At 48.2% G+C, this 14,623-nt stretch overlaps 1 protein-coding gene across 1 annotated transcript in view; it reads left to right on the plus strand.

Annotated features, from left to right (window-relative positions):
- Nucleotides 1–14,269: 14,269 nt before the first annotated feature.
- The window catches only part of LOC311514757 (scavenger receptor cysteine-rich domain-containing protein SCART1-like), a gene marked incomplete at its 5' end in the record, with an annotated part of 83,608 nt that continues 83,254 nt past the window's right edge, over nucleotides 14,270–14,623 (plus strand). The window contains 1 exon segment of the mRNA XM_084617450.1: nucleotides 14,270–14,339. Coding sequence (XP_084473576.1) covers nucleotides 14,270–14,339 — 70 coding nt within the window.

Here is a 14,623-nt window from a genome sequence, read left to right on the forward strand (position 1 = left end):
TGGGAAAGCATACTGTAAATAAAGAGCATGGGTGATTGCACCAATGCAGAGGTCTCTGGCTGGTTTGTGGGTGCAGAAGGGGCAGAAGCCAGAGGTGCCCAGCTGCACCCTGTTACAGGTCCCCAGTAGGAACTTCAGCAACTTTGCCTGCTCTGCAGAGACCATTTTACCAGGGAAGAAACTAAAATTTACCAAGAAGAATAGGAGCATTTGCCTCTCCTTTTGTAGGGCAGATGTACTAGATGCTGGAAAACAGAGTGTGAGAAAGTGTGTGTGGGGGGGGGGGGGGGAGCGGGGAAGAATGTTAAATTAAACAGTGAAAACTTGTGAAAGGTGTGTATATTTCCCACACTTTCTGTTTCCCGGTTGGCCAAATTTGGAAGACATCAGCAATGTATGAGAAAGTGGGGGAGGAAACCTACTGCTTTGTTACTGTTTTCCAGTTTTTGTCAGTTGGAAAACAGTAAAGCGACGTGAAGAGTGAGTTCTTCCAATTTTACCTTTTTTTCATATCTTTCACTCCTTTTTCCAGTGGAAAAAATGGGGAAAGTAAAAAACAACAAGCAAAGGGGTGAAGGGGAAGCCCTGAACATTCAAAAATCAAACTGGAAAACCAAGATTTTTAGCTTTCCAAAAGTTGCAAGGAAACACACCATATTTATTTTGGTTCATTTTCACAAATCAATACAGTTAATCTCATTTGAAATTGTCATTTTTTTTCCATTTTGACATTTGAAAATGAAACTTTTCTAAATGTTTTGTTCCACAAAAATCTAAACATTTTGTCTTGTCATCCTGCTTTGTTGAAATATGTGAATTTTCCATAGGACAGGAGTTCTGTTTTCACAGTAGCTCTGCTTGCCTGGAACACCACCATGATGCAATGGCCCAGATCTCAGCTATTTCTTGTGCGGGAAACTTCCACTCCACTTCCTGCCTGACAAAGCACACTGGAAAAAGAGCTTGGGTAACAGCTCTCATGCTCCCCCTCTGCTTCTCTGCCATAGCTGGCATAGTGGAGCAGAGACTCACTTCACAGCTCTGTCATGCTCAGGAATCCTGTGCTCAGCCACTGGCACACCACTTCACTCCCCTGTAAAACATCTGCCTTATTTCCTGCAGAAGATGTGAAGTGTGCTGTGAATGGGGCACGGGAGAGCAGGAAGTGAAAGGATGGTCTCATGGCTAAGGCAGCTTCAGCGTTACTCTGGGAACCTGGGTTCTATTGTTTCCTCTGTCACAAACATCCTATGTCATGCTGGGCAAGTCACTTACCCAGCATGGTCAGAGATGGCTGCTAATGGTGTGTTCCTCATTTCTGGGTGCCTAACTTGAGATCTCTGCGGCCTGATTTTCAGAAATATCAAGTGCTCCCAACTGCAAATCGTTGAGAAGTCTACTGAGGGGTGTCTGTAGATGAGGACTCTACTAAGGCTCGCCCATCCATGTATAGGTGCTACATGGTGGGAGGCCCCCTTCCCACAAGCCTTTAGAAATTCTTTGGCAATTCTCCAACCCCTCTGCATTTTAAAATAAAATATACACACTTCAGTAGGGTTCTCATCAGCTACAAACAAGCCTCAGTATGTTTCTCAGTCCCCAATAAGCTTAAGTCTGTTCACAGGGGGCAGACAAATGGGCATAGGCCTGGTGTGGGGGAAGCACAGAAGGTAAGATGTGTCTAACAAGATTACTAATGCTTGTGGGGGGGAGAGGGGCAGCTATCCTCACATGCAGCAGTGGCTTTAGCCATTTTTCCAGACAGGGTGGAAAATAGGGTTGCCAACTTTCTAACCACATAAAATTGAACACCCTAGCCCTGTCCCTTCTCCAAGATCCTGCCCCCCAAAATTCCCCCTCCCTTGGTGGCTCACTCTTCCCAACCCTCACTCACATTCACTAGGCTGGGGATGGAGGTGTGGGAGGGGGGGAGGGCTCTGTGGTGGGGCCAGAAATGAGGGGTTCAGGGTGTGGGAGGGGGCTCGGGGCAGGGAGTTGCGGTGCAGGAAGGGGGTGAGGTCTCTGGCTGGAGGTGCAGGGTCTGGAGTGGGGCTCCAGGTTGAGGGGGTGGGGCAATTGGATTCAGATGTGAGAGGGGGCTGCAGGTTGAGGCAAGGGGTTGCGGTGTGTGGGGGTTCTGGGGCTTGGGGCCAGGGATGAGGGATTTGGGGTGCAGGAGGGAGCTCTGGGATTACCTCAGGTGGCTCCCAGTCAGTGGCACAGCAGGGCTAAGGCATGCTCCCTGCCTGTCCCGGCTCCATGCTGCGCCCCAGAAGCCGCCAGCAGGTCCAGCTCCTAGGTGGCGGAGTGGGGGGCTCTGTGCGCTGCTGTCGCCCATAGGCACCGCCCCCCAGCTCCCATTGGCTGTGGTTCCTGGCCAATGGGACTGCAGAGCCAGTGCTCAGGGTCGGGGCAGCACATGGAGCCCTGTGTCCCCCCGCCACCTGGGAGCCAGACCTGCTGGCTGCTTCCGGGCCGCAGCACAGTGCCAACAGGTAGGGACTAGCCTGCCTTAGCCCCGCAGCACTGCTGACCAGACTTTTAATGGCCTGGTTGGCAGTGCTGACCGGAGCTGCCAGAGTCCCTTTTTGACCGGGCGTTCCAGTTGAAAACCAGACACCTGGCAACCCTAGTGGAAAATGTTTTGAGCGCCACTTCCTTGTCCCAAGTGGCTGAGCCAAAACAAACAAATCACAAGTGCAGAACAATAGTGATTCAGGTCCCTAATATCTTCACCAGGCAGGCGCCATCTTGTGATGTTAGAAGATGAGTGTGTTGGGATGGGTTGGGGAGAGCATGGTGTATGGAAGACGCCAGCAGAGCAGGGGGGGATGTTCCCCAACCCCAGAATCTACTGTAAGATACCTGGAGAAGGAACAAGCCCACTCACTGGATGCCTCCTCCTGCTTCCTGGCCCTGGCAGCGAGTGAAAGTTAGCTCATTAGAGCCAATCTCCCATCCTGAAGCTCCTGTTTAAAATACTGGTGATTTTTGCACTCAGTCACTAGTCAGTTAACCTTCAGCCCTGGGCACTACATCATAACTTAGTGAATCCAGGAAATGATGTTTTGTCACCCTCCTCCTTGTCATTATTTTATCCAAAATGGTGAAACAAAGCTATGAAATATTAAATGAATTTTAAACTCTGGAGAACCTCTCTGTACTTTAAGGCATTATAGATTGGGACACCCACCCCCCCAACTTATTTACTTTAAATTAGACAGTGAAAATGGACTTTGACCACAGATCTCAACTGCCAATACTGAGGCCTACATTCCTTTAACAGGAGATGTTTGGAGGGGGCCAAAATCAGTTCTATACAAGAATCTCAGTCCCACCCATAACTGTGCGATGGCTGCCACTGCACCGTACTTTTGATCTATTGGTTCATTTCTTTGTGTGAAAATCTAAACAAACCAACCAACCAAATCAGGACAATGTACTAGACTTTTCTCATTGTAAACAGAGGGTCTCTCTCTCCTTCTGTTCTTTTTAGATGTAGTCCCTCCCCGATGTGTGGCTTAAGCTTCCTCCCTTGTATCCCTGGCGCTTGCTGTTACCTTTGCTTCTCCCTTCTCCTCACATGGGTTGAGTCCTGGGTTCTCTTTCTTAGCACCTGATCCCTCCACCTAAAGTGACTGCTCACTGTGCCTGATACACAGGGCTGCTATCCCCTGAGAAATCAGTGATACTACTACTAGCTGGCAAGCTGTGTAAAGCCCAGTACACAGGGGACAATAAGATAAACACAAGCACAGGAATGACATAAAAACAACAGGTTTCAGAGTAGCAGCCGTGTTAGTCTGTATTCGCAAAAAGAAAAGGAGGACTTGTGGCACCTTAGAGACTAACCAATTTATTTGAGCATGAGCTTTCGTGAGCTACAGCTCACTTCATCGGATGCTCACGAAAGCTCATGCTCAAATAAATTGGTTAGTCTCTAAGGTGCCACTAGTCCTCCTTTTCTTTTTATAAAAACAACAGTATAACAGAGGGGAACTTTATTGGGAACTAAAAACAACAGGATCTGGGGAAAGAAGGGATTAAGGTTAATACTTAACATTTATAAATAAGCCAGTTCCCCAGCTCCTATCTCTCAGTAGCCCCTCCAAATCCCAGCTCCCTTCCTGGCACCTTCCCAAGGCAGATGGCACAGCTCAGATTGAGTGTGATGGGAAGCAGTGTTGCAGCACTTTGGCTAGCTTAAGCAAACTCCTTTACCCCTAGGTGTGGCAGGATCCTCTCCTGACCCCAGCCAGGCTTGCTGATTCCCTGGCTTGGAATGCTCCTGGGGTCTTGATCATGAGGGCAGAAAGAGAAAACATGGCTAAGGTTCTGTTGTGGACAAACACCCCCTAATCTTTCCATAGGTGGACTGAGCAAGGAGAGGTGAGGAGAAGTGGTTGAGATCTCATGATTCCTCCACAGAGCAGTGAAATAACTGGTAACACATTAATTGTACCCACACTGGAGTTTGGTCTGCAGGAGCCCAGCAGACAATCATAGAATTATAGAAAAGCAGGTCTGGAAGGGACATGGAGAAGTCAAGTCCAGCCCCAGGCTGGAGGCAAGATCAAGTAAATCTAGACCATTTCTGACAGGGTTGCGTGTGCAGAGGGAGCAGGGGATGACACTGACAGGACAGGTGCTATTACCAGGCAGCATATCCAATTGAGAACCACATCATTGCTGGAGCATTTCAAAAAGGCAGCTGTTGAGGTCATGTGCCCCAGTAGAACAGCTGAGGCAGTTCTTTACTCATCAGTTTTTACTCTTATCCTGTGCTTTGCAGAGGAAATCCAGCCACATAACTGTAATCTTGAAGAAGTCTTTGCAATGCTTCTTGGCACTTTTTTTGTTGCTAGGTGGAACCCAGCTGCAAAACCTCACATTAAACTCTGTCTCCTAGGAAGGCTGCTCTGTATCAGATGAGCCCCAGGATGGCAAAATCATGCTGTTTAGCAGGATGGAAGAGGATCTAGTGACAAAGAATTAAAAAACCCTTTCAAAATAGAAATGCTATCTGGATCATTCCTTAAAAGATTTTAAAATCTTTGTTAAACTGCTTACTACAAGGGTGGATGGATTTCACTCTTGGATGAAAGAGAATGGAACACTGAGTGTCTGATAACTTGGAGCTGACTCTGGCAAAACAAAGCCAAGTGTGGCACTCACAAGCCTAATCAGAGACTGTGCTGTACAAGTTAGGCACTGATCTGCATTTCCAGTGGCAGTGCGTACAAAACCTCTGATCATTCCCAGCTATGAGTTGTGCAGATTTCTGAGGTGTAGGGAAATGCAGGGCATTTGAAACACTGTCGTGCCAATGCTGGGATTAAGGAGGATTTAATCTTAATTTAAGGAGTAAATCCTTTCACAATTGTTTCTGTGAAGTCTCTGACAGAGGAACTGATCTAGGTGATGGATCATAGAAGATTAGGGTTGGAAGAGACCTCAGGAGGTCATCTAGTCCAACCCCCTGCGCAAAGCAGGATCAATCCCCAACTAAATCATCCCCGCCAAGGCTTTATCAAGCTGGGCCTTAAAAACCTCTAAGGATGGAGATTCCACCCACTGCCCTAGGTAACTCATTCCAGTGCTTCACCACCCTCCTAGTGAAATAGTGTTTCCTAATATCCAACCTAGACCTCCCCCATTGCAACTTGAGACCATTGCTTCTTGTTCTGTCATCTGCCACCACTGAGAACAGCCTAGCTCCATCCTCTTTGGAACCCTGTTTCAGGTAGTTGGAAGCAGCTATCAAATCCCCCCTCATTCTTCTCTTCTGCAGACTAAATAATCCCAGTTCCCTCAGCCTCTCCTCATAAATCATGTGCTCCAGCCCCCTAATCATTTTTGTTGCCCTCCACTGGACTCTCTCCAATTTTTCAACATCCTCTTGTAGTGTGGGGCCCAAAAGTGGACACGGTACTCCAGATGAGGCCTCACCAATGCCGAATAGAGGGGAATAATCACTTCCCTCGATCTGCTGGCAATGCTCCTACTAATGCAGCCCAATATGCCGTTAGCCTTCTTGGCAACAAGGGCACACTGTTGTCTCATATCCAGCTTCTTGTGCACTGTAATCCCCAGGTCCTTTTCTGCATAACTGCCGCTTAGCCAGTTAGTCCCCAGCCTGTAGTAGTACATGGGATTCTTCCGTCCTAAATTCAGGACACTGCACTTGTCCTTGTTGAACGGCATCAGATTTCTTTTGGCGCAATCCTCCAATTTGTCTAGATCACTCTGGACCCTATCCCTACCCTCAGTTTAGTGTCATCCGCGAACTTGCTGAGAGTGCAATCCATCCCATCATCCAGATCATTAATGAAGATGTTTAACAAAACCAGCCCCAGGACAGACACCTGGGATACTCCGCTTGATATTGGCTGCCAACTGGACATCGAGCTGTTGATCACTACCACTTGAGCCTGACGATCTAGCCAGCTTTCTATCCAATTTACAGTCCATTCATCCAATCCATACTTTAACTTGCTGGCAAGAATCCTGGTGAACCCAGGCTGGCTGCCCTCATAAACACACTTGGAGGGTTCTCATAATGAGAAACCATCTGCTACTTCGGAGACATGGTTGATGGGCTCCAGACTAGTTTGCTGAATCTATGGGAAGCAGTGCCATGTCAGTAGGGGACAAATACCCCATCTCCTCAGGCTTGGTTTGGACCACTATCACTCTGTTTTAATGAGCTGGAGGGCATCATGGGGGTACAGCCACTCTGCTCCTGCAGCAATGTTCCCTGGGTCCATGGGATGGCAACTAACAACTTGCCCCCAGGGACAGGTTTCCTTTGGAACAGTTTGCCCTTTGCAGGGGGAAAGGTCTGTTGGTTTGCTCAGCAGAGCTGCTCTCGTACATTCTTCAGCCTTTCCTAAGCTAGCTCTATGGTTCCTGCCCAGACCAGGATGTAGTCCAAGTGCACTTGATGGTCAGCAGGTGGCAGATTCCCCAAGGCTGCTCTATTAACTGCTCAAATGTAGCTGGTGCCATCTTATGAATCTTCCATTCAGCTTCCTCTCTTTGGGCCACAGGCAGGTGATGTGGGACTTGTGGGCTAACCCCTGCCTCCTGTTTCCCACAGACCAGGGGTTCTGAAACTGGGGGTCATGACCCCCCCAGGGGGCTGCAAGGATATTATATGGGGGGTTGCGAACCGTCAGTCTCCACCCCCAAACCCTGCTTTGCCTCCAGCATTTAGAATAGTGTTAAATATGAAAAAAGTGTTTTTAATTTATAAGGGGGGGGTCGCACTCATAGGTTTGCTGTGTGAAAGGGATCACCAATACAAAAGTTTGAGAACCACTGCCATAGACGCTGCTATAAATCTACTCTCCTTGATCCCTCTGGTGGGGGCGGGGGAGAGGTCCAGGGATGTAATAATAATAATACACTGACCTGGTCCAGGCTGCCTGCTCCCTGGGGGAAAAATGACCATTACAGGCTAATAGGACTCAGGGCCCCTTGCTAGGGCTGCCCATCAATACAATCAGGTTTCAGGGCAGAGGCTGAACAAGTCTTCCTAGCCCTGTCCGGGGCTCAAACCCCCTAGAGTAGCATCTCACAGGGAACTGCATGGAAACCCCCTCCAGAACCCTGGCAGCCCCAGTTCCTCCCTTAGCTGGACAGCTCCATGGTGCAGGCATTATGTGCGGGATCATCTACTTTGGACCCCACCACGGAGCTGCTGAACGAATCTGGGCTGCTGAGTTTCTGTGACTGTGAGGGTGGCCGAGTTCACAATGGAGAGCTGCTGGAGTGACGCATGCCACTGATCCAGCATGGAGACCCCTGGCCCTGCGGTGGGGACTAGGAGTGGAGGGAGGAGGCCAGGGCTGATGGGGACTCAAGCAGATGATAGTCCCAAGAAGGGAAATCCCCTCCACACCTCTGTACAATGGGCGAGCTTCCATCTGTGCCCCTGAGAAAGGGGGGGGGCGGATCTGCAATATGCCATTGATTCCCCCCAAGCCCAGCACAGAGGGAACTCTGCTGCTGACCCAGAGACACTGGGCACAAAATCCATTTCTGAATGAGCATTTTAGGTGAATGTGACAACCCCAGGGGAGACAGAAAGTGTGTTAGTCTCCCATGATGTGCTCAGTCCCAGGGATACCTTCAAATAAGCCACCCCGGACCCTCAGGAAAATTCTGGATATTCTCCTAATTACCTGTGTTGCTCTGATACTTAACTAAGTCAGTTTGATGCAGTTCACCTGGCTTCTGGGAGAACACCCCCTATAGCCCCACCTGAGCTGCCATAAAACTGCCTTTCAAACTTGGGGCTCCTGCCTACTGACACATCTCCTCCAACATGTCTGTCAGAACCCCAGGGGCCTCTATTCCTCAGTGGGAACCCACTTTCCCTCCCCTGTCTGCTCCTAAATGGACTAAACCCACCTGAACCACCTGGCCCTCAGTCCCCACAATTAGAGAGATTTCTATGGATCACATTAGCTACTAAAGTGCTGGGATAGCGGGTCAGAGTGGCCATACCCCCAGGATGCCCACAAACTCATTAAACCAATGTATTGAAGATTTGTAGCTCACACAGTGTTTTACTAGAAGTAACACTGAATGGGGGAAATGAGCGGAGGAAGAGAAACCACTTTCTTCCTGGATTGGGCTCTGCTGGGGGGAGTTCATGTCTCATGTTGGCAAGTTGCCATGCACTGTGGTTTCTGTACCTAAAAATCTACACGTTCAGGAGGTTATTTTCTAGATCACAACTTGAGGGGGAATATTTGGGACTTTATTTTTAAATGCCTGAGGCAATATCTCTGGCTCTGTGCGTTTTATTCCACCTGTGTTGTTTCATAGCTTCCCATGTGTATGAATCAAGATCACTGGACAAACATCCTCAGAGATAGCCAAGGACTAACCTTTGCATTTTATTTACTTCATTTCAAATTTATAAAATGCACCAAATGCCTGGTGATATCAGTCAGGTCTGTGTTCTTGGGGAACTGGGGTGTAGTATCCAGCCTGTCTGACTCATGAAAGACACCCCCCCACACACACACACCCCAGTCTCTGCTTAAACCAAAACCCATCAGAGAAAAAAGAACTTGCAGAGAGCAGTGAAGGGCATTCAGAGACATACCTAAACCCCTCCTGACAAGGGTGACAAGATTAAGACATCTCCATTAGCATACAGAATGAAGAACAGAGACAACTCCCCTAGCCTCATTTGCATAACATCCTTAGCCTCATCAACCTAGGTCCTGCAAGATAGCTTCATTGGGAGGGGACTTGCAGAAGGAAGGGTTAGGGACCAGAAAAGCAGGGAAGCACTGCATCATGGGAATCTCTGCTCCAGATGTTAATGAACCTACACACATCCAGCTTAGCAATTATCAGACCAATTCTAGTGATAAATCCTTGATTGATATCCAAAATACTGAAGCAGCCTAGTTACATTGTGAGCTCCCTGGAAGAAACCACCACCCATAGCCAAGAGTGATCAGCTCCTATTGTCTAACCTAAAGAAAACCCTTGAGTCATCAGTTTACCTATAAACAAATCTAGTGTTCTCCCTTGAACCATTGTATTTTCTCTACAAAATCCCTGCTCACCCTCTAGTCAGTGTCCTGATGCTTAGATCCAAACTATGCATCAGTTGCACTGGGACTCCATCTCCTGCCTGATGGTGCTGGGGGCTCTGCCTGTCTCCAGGAGGCTTGAACTGGTCAGGGTTCCCAGGTGATGGTGGTAGCTCAGGGTCCTGAGTGGTGAGACCCTTTTTTCCCCCTTCTCTCTCCATTTTCCTTTCTACTTCAGTTATTAACCTTTAATAATATACGTTATGTTGGTTTAGGCTCTCCTTGTGTAGTTATCACTATTATTCAATAAATAACTTATGGTTAAGCTGGTTGCCTCTCTCTCTCTGCACTTTATTCTTTTGTGTTTTAGCTTCCCCCATTTACTCTGCAGCAGTGCTTCTTTTACCTAAGCTAAAGATCCCTGTAGTGCCCAAAAATCCTGTGGGGTTTGTTCATCAAGCAGGTTACTACCAGTACAATTGTGATGTGAAAGTGGGATAGGGACATGTAAGGGGATCAGCTTGAGAGTGCTGAATGACCCGGTCCACTCAGACTTGCTCTGTTAGTGTGTGTGTACACGTGTGTTCATCTAGTCCTAAGGCTGGAGGAACCCAGTCCTGGGGAACCTAGGTCCTGCAGGATAGCTCCATTGGGAGGGGACTTGCAGAAGGAAGGAGTAGAGCTCCATATGAACACACAAGTGACATAAGCGGTACATTAATAGAATTACAAAACCACCCCGCCCCAGAAGAGTAACACTAATAAATGAGCATACCCCAAAGTAACGGCCACATCTGGTAACACTGGTCTTAGGGGTAGACCCAGGAATTAGGAGAATATAAGTTATTTAACAAATAATAATGCACTGAGACTTTTGTTGCAGCAGACAGACCTTCACAAGCCCCACTAGCAGCATCTCAGGTAAACATGTGAATAAACAAGGGGCCTGATTCTGTCCTGTGGGTCAGCAAATCAGGATTTATCCCACCAGTGTGAGAATGAGCACTGGAGCCTTGGTCTGTTCCCTGGGGGCACCTTGCCTTCAGACATCCAAATCCAGGAAAAGTGAGTGGGAGGATCTCAGATGTCACGAAGGGAGAGAAGTGGGTCCTTGATTTATCCAGGACTCAAACTACAGAAGGGTTTATGGAGAAACACCTTGAATTGCACCTTGCCATGGATAAAAGCCAATGCAGACATCAAAGTATTGGAGTGCTATGGTCTTATGACAGACAGCACTTGACAGTGAAGATAACGTAGGTCTGCGGTGTGCCCATGTACAGCACAGGATGGTAACTCATGAGAGCATTATAGAGCCTTGGACAACTGTGATGAGTCCATTTCACAGACAAATTGTTGCAGTGATTTAGCTAAATACACATGAATGGATAAAGGTGGTTCTTATTATGGATGCTGCCTGGGGATTTAGGAGTATTTGGGGACTTTAGAAAAGTGACTCACTGGCCAGTATGCAACCTTGTTGATGGGCATGGGATAGCAGGACTTAAAGAAAAAAGCATAGTCCATTGAATAAAAACAGGTAAAGCTCAGATCTTACAGTGTGGAGCTGATTCCCCCTGTTGGTGTTGTGACAGGGTCACGACTCACCACTGCTGGCACCTCCTGTGGGTTGCTCTGGGAATTAGCTCTTGTCCGCTGCAGAGCACCCTCTGGGCATGGTGTCTCACCTGCTATCTGCTCTGCTGGTTTGGGAGCTATGTTGCACCCCGCTCTGCAGCATCCTCTTCAGGACACTGCCCAATACTCCAGTCTCACTGCCTTCAGGGTGGGGGGCAGTTAACAGCAGTCCTTCAGTTTGCACCTGCCTCAGTGGCCAACCACAACCCCAAAGCCTAGCCCCTCACTGCAGGGGCAAGTTGCAGTCTGTCTTGGCCACACTCCTCTGTGGCCAGGTGCAGTGCAAGGGGGGGACCCAGGTCCACCTGTTACTCTCGGTCCCAACCCAGGGACCCTCTAGCAGCAGGGTCTCTCTGCCCTTCTTTTCTCCCCTCTTGTCCAACTAACTTCCCTAGGCCACTTCCCCTTTGGCCCCATGCACCTTCTCAACCCTTTCTAGCAGGGGCCACAGCCTGGCAGGTAACTGGGCCAGAGCTCTCCTCTGCTCCCCCAAGCCTGCCCAGCACTACTCTGTCCAAGGCACTACATCCTTGCCTCAGGAGCTAGTCATCCTCCTCCCTTGCTAGTTAGGGAGAGACTCCCATCTCTGCTGCTAGGCAGCCTTTATATAGGACCCAGCCTGGCCCTGATTGGCTGCCTCTCCCTTTGCCCTGATTGGCTCTCCACAGGCCTTTGCTGATTGGCTGCTGGTCTGCGCAGCCTCTCTGGCCTGTTCTAGCCCTTTTCCTCATGGAGTGCAGCCTCCCCACTGCAGTGTATGTGAGCTTGAAGTAAAGGTAAAAGGCAATGTAGAAAGAATAATGTTTGTAATTGTGCAAGGGAAAAGGGTGCCAATGCTAGTGTTGAAAATGTGTCAGACCCTGGGTCTTATAAAGTCAGTGTACTCTTTAGAGGGGCAGGGGATCACATACACTGAGGACCAGCTCTAAGAAGTCTTTAAGGGGATTGAAAAGTTTTCAGCAGAATATAAGATATAGTTGACTGAGCCCAATAGACCCATTATACACGCCCTGAGGAATGTAGTCCTTAGGCAGGAATTTAAAGAGGAATTGGACATGATGTGCATGTGAACCTCATAAGAAAATATTCCCAGTCACAGACAGAATGTGGATTGAAATTGCCAAAGCCACAGGTGAGGATGAGACTTTGCAAAGAATCATCCACACTATGTGGGTAGAGTTGGCATTGAGGTTTGTTGCATGGATTGATTCCTGAGTTAGAGTTACAATGGTGTGGTGTGTAGTTGCTGGTGAGAAAATGCACCCCATCACTAGAGGAGCTCTGAGGGCTTCCTCATTGATGGGGCTGGAGGGCTGAGCAGATCATGGCAGGGCTTCAGCTGCAGTGGTGTGCACCAGATGTAGAGTGCCTGCTATGCCATGCCCAGCCACAAGGGGGTGTGCCAGCCAGTGAGTCACATCTGGACATCTACACACAGCTTCTTCAGGTTGAATTTTACATGTGAATGGACCTTCCTCCAGCCGCTTTTCCATGGGATGGAGGCAGTTGTTTTCTTGGTTAATTTGCTGATGTCTCCACCGGGGGGCCTTGTGTCCTTATAGCCAGTGTAGAGCTCTTCACGGTACAGGAGAGGTGGGATTCAGCACATTGACTACACAACAGAAGCTCTATTCAAGACTGATGCAATCAGACAGGACCCTGGCATTGTCTTTAGCTGCTAGACAGACGAATGCAGCTTGTGCTGCCTATAGTTACCACACAGGGGAGCCCTAAATACTGGCCTTCACTGAGAGTCCTGGAGAGTGTTGCAAACTACACTACAACACCAGGGGTGATCACTAATAACCAACATGGTCAAAAGTCAGAATTTCCATTCTGAAAAAAAATCGTTCTGTTTCTGAACAAAAAGTTGAAATTTCCCATGAAAGGAAAAATCTGAAAAAAGAAGCTGATTTGGAAATGTCTAATGGAAGTTGAGCCTGGGAGCCCAGGGTCTGAGGCTTCTGGCTCATCCATGGTTTCTAGGCCTTTTAGATGGCTGGACCCCCCATAGTAGTCTGGAAGACCCGAAAGCCCTGGCTTGAGCCAAAGCTCCCAGACTCCCAGTTTAGCTGGGGCTAAGGGGAACCTGGAAGGCCTGGGGCCTCTGGCCCCAGGGCAGTCTGCATGACAGGGTCCCCTTGAGCCTTGGATCCTGGGGTTCCTGACTTCCTCATGGTGGGGCTACCCTGGAGCCACAGACTCTGGAAGTAGCCTGTCTGACAAGCTGGTAGCAAACCAGACAGTGTACCATTGGAAACTGCTTGTGTTTGGTCAGAAATTTATCAAAACAGATATGTTTCCGTAAAACACTTTGTTGCTGACGAATCAGCATTTTCTGACCAAAAAGCCCCCTGCTTCACTGGGAAATCCCAGACCAGCTCTATTCTTAACCCAATCAGTGTGTACTCAGCACAAGCCTGCAAGACTGCAGCCACTGATGGTCACATCTGAAGAAGGAAGCTGTATGACACACTCTTACTACCAATGTATCTGTGGTCCTGCTCCACTCAGGAAGCCCTGACCAGTCTGGGTTCCACAACAGGAGCAGGGCTTGTTCTCTGCGTTTCTGATACTGCTGATCCCAATGGTAACATTCCAGCTCTAGTGGCATGGCTGCAATTGGACCCGCACAGCTCTGTGGGGTTGAATTTTAAAGGTGTTTTTCCTTTCAAATTTTCTAATAGATTTATACAATGAGCAGCATTTGAGTCTCTGCATTTATTTGCCTAATAAGGCAGAATCATTTTTCACGCTGATCTGCTCTGTTCTAAGGAGGGCGGTTACATGATGATCCGAGACTGAAGCGAACATGACATCAGAAGCGGACTCGTCACTCATATATGGTAACAGCTGGAGTTTTAGAATTGTATTGGATGTTTTGGGTACATAAAGTTTTAGATAAACCCTCTGATAATGGCTAAAAAGGTGAATGTTGTTTCTATTGGTTCCTTCTGGCAGCTGATGCTAGTGTCTGAATCTATATATTTCCCTGCAACTGCTTTGTTGTCACTTGTCAGACACAGAGGAGCCCTGGCAGGGTGTGTAGGTGCAGCCAGGGCACTGTCAGGAGGATGGCAATGAAGGGACATCTCGGCACTCAGCTGCTTTGTGTGCTTCTCCTGTCTCTTCAGGTCACCATGGGTAAGTGCCTGCTATTTCACTTACTGAGATGGACAGACTGGAACTAGGAAGTTAGTTTCAGTTCCACTAGAAACAGGGTTTTATTCCAGAAGTCAATGAAACAAGGGCAAGAATTAAAGTAAACTTGTGTCTCCAATTATCTCCCGTGCATGATTCTTAGAGAGAGAGATTATACATGTGCAATAATCAAAGATTATTTGACTGTGAGTACTTTATAAATTATCCCATTCTTGTAGCACTGTGAGCCCAAAGTTGGTTTTAGTGACACTAATGGCTTCAATGCT

Source organism: Lepidochelys olivacea (genome assembly GCF_965140295.1).
Source record: "Lepidochelys olivacea isolate rLepOli2 genome assembly, chromosome: 1".
Lineage (NCBI taxonomy): Eukaryota > Metazoa > Chordata > Testudines > Cheloniidae > Lepidochelys > Lepidochelys olivacea.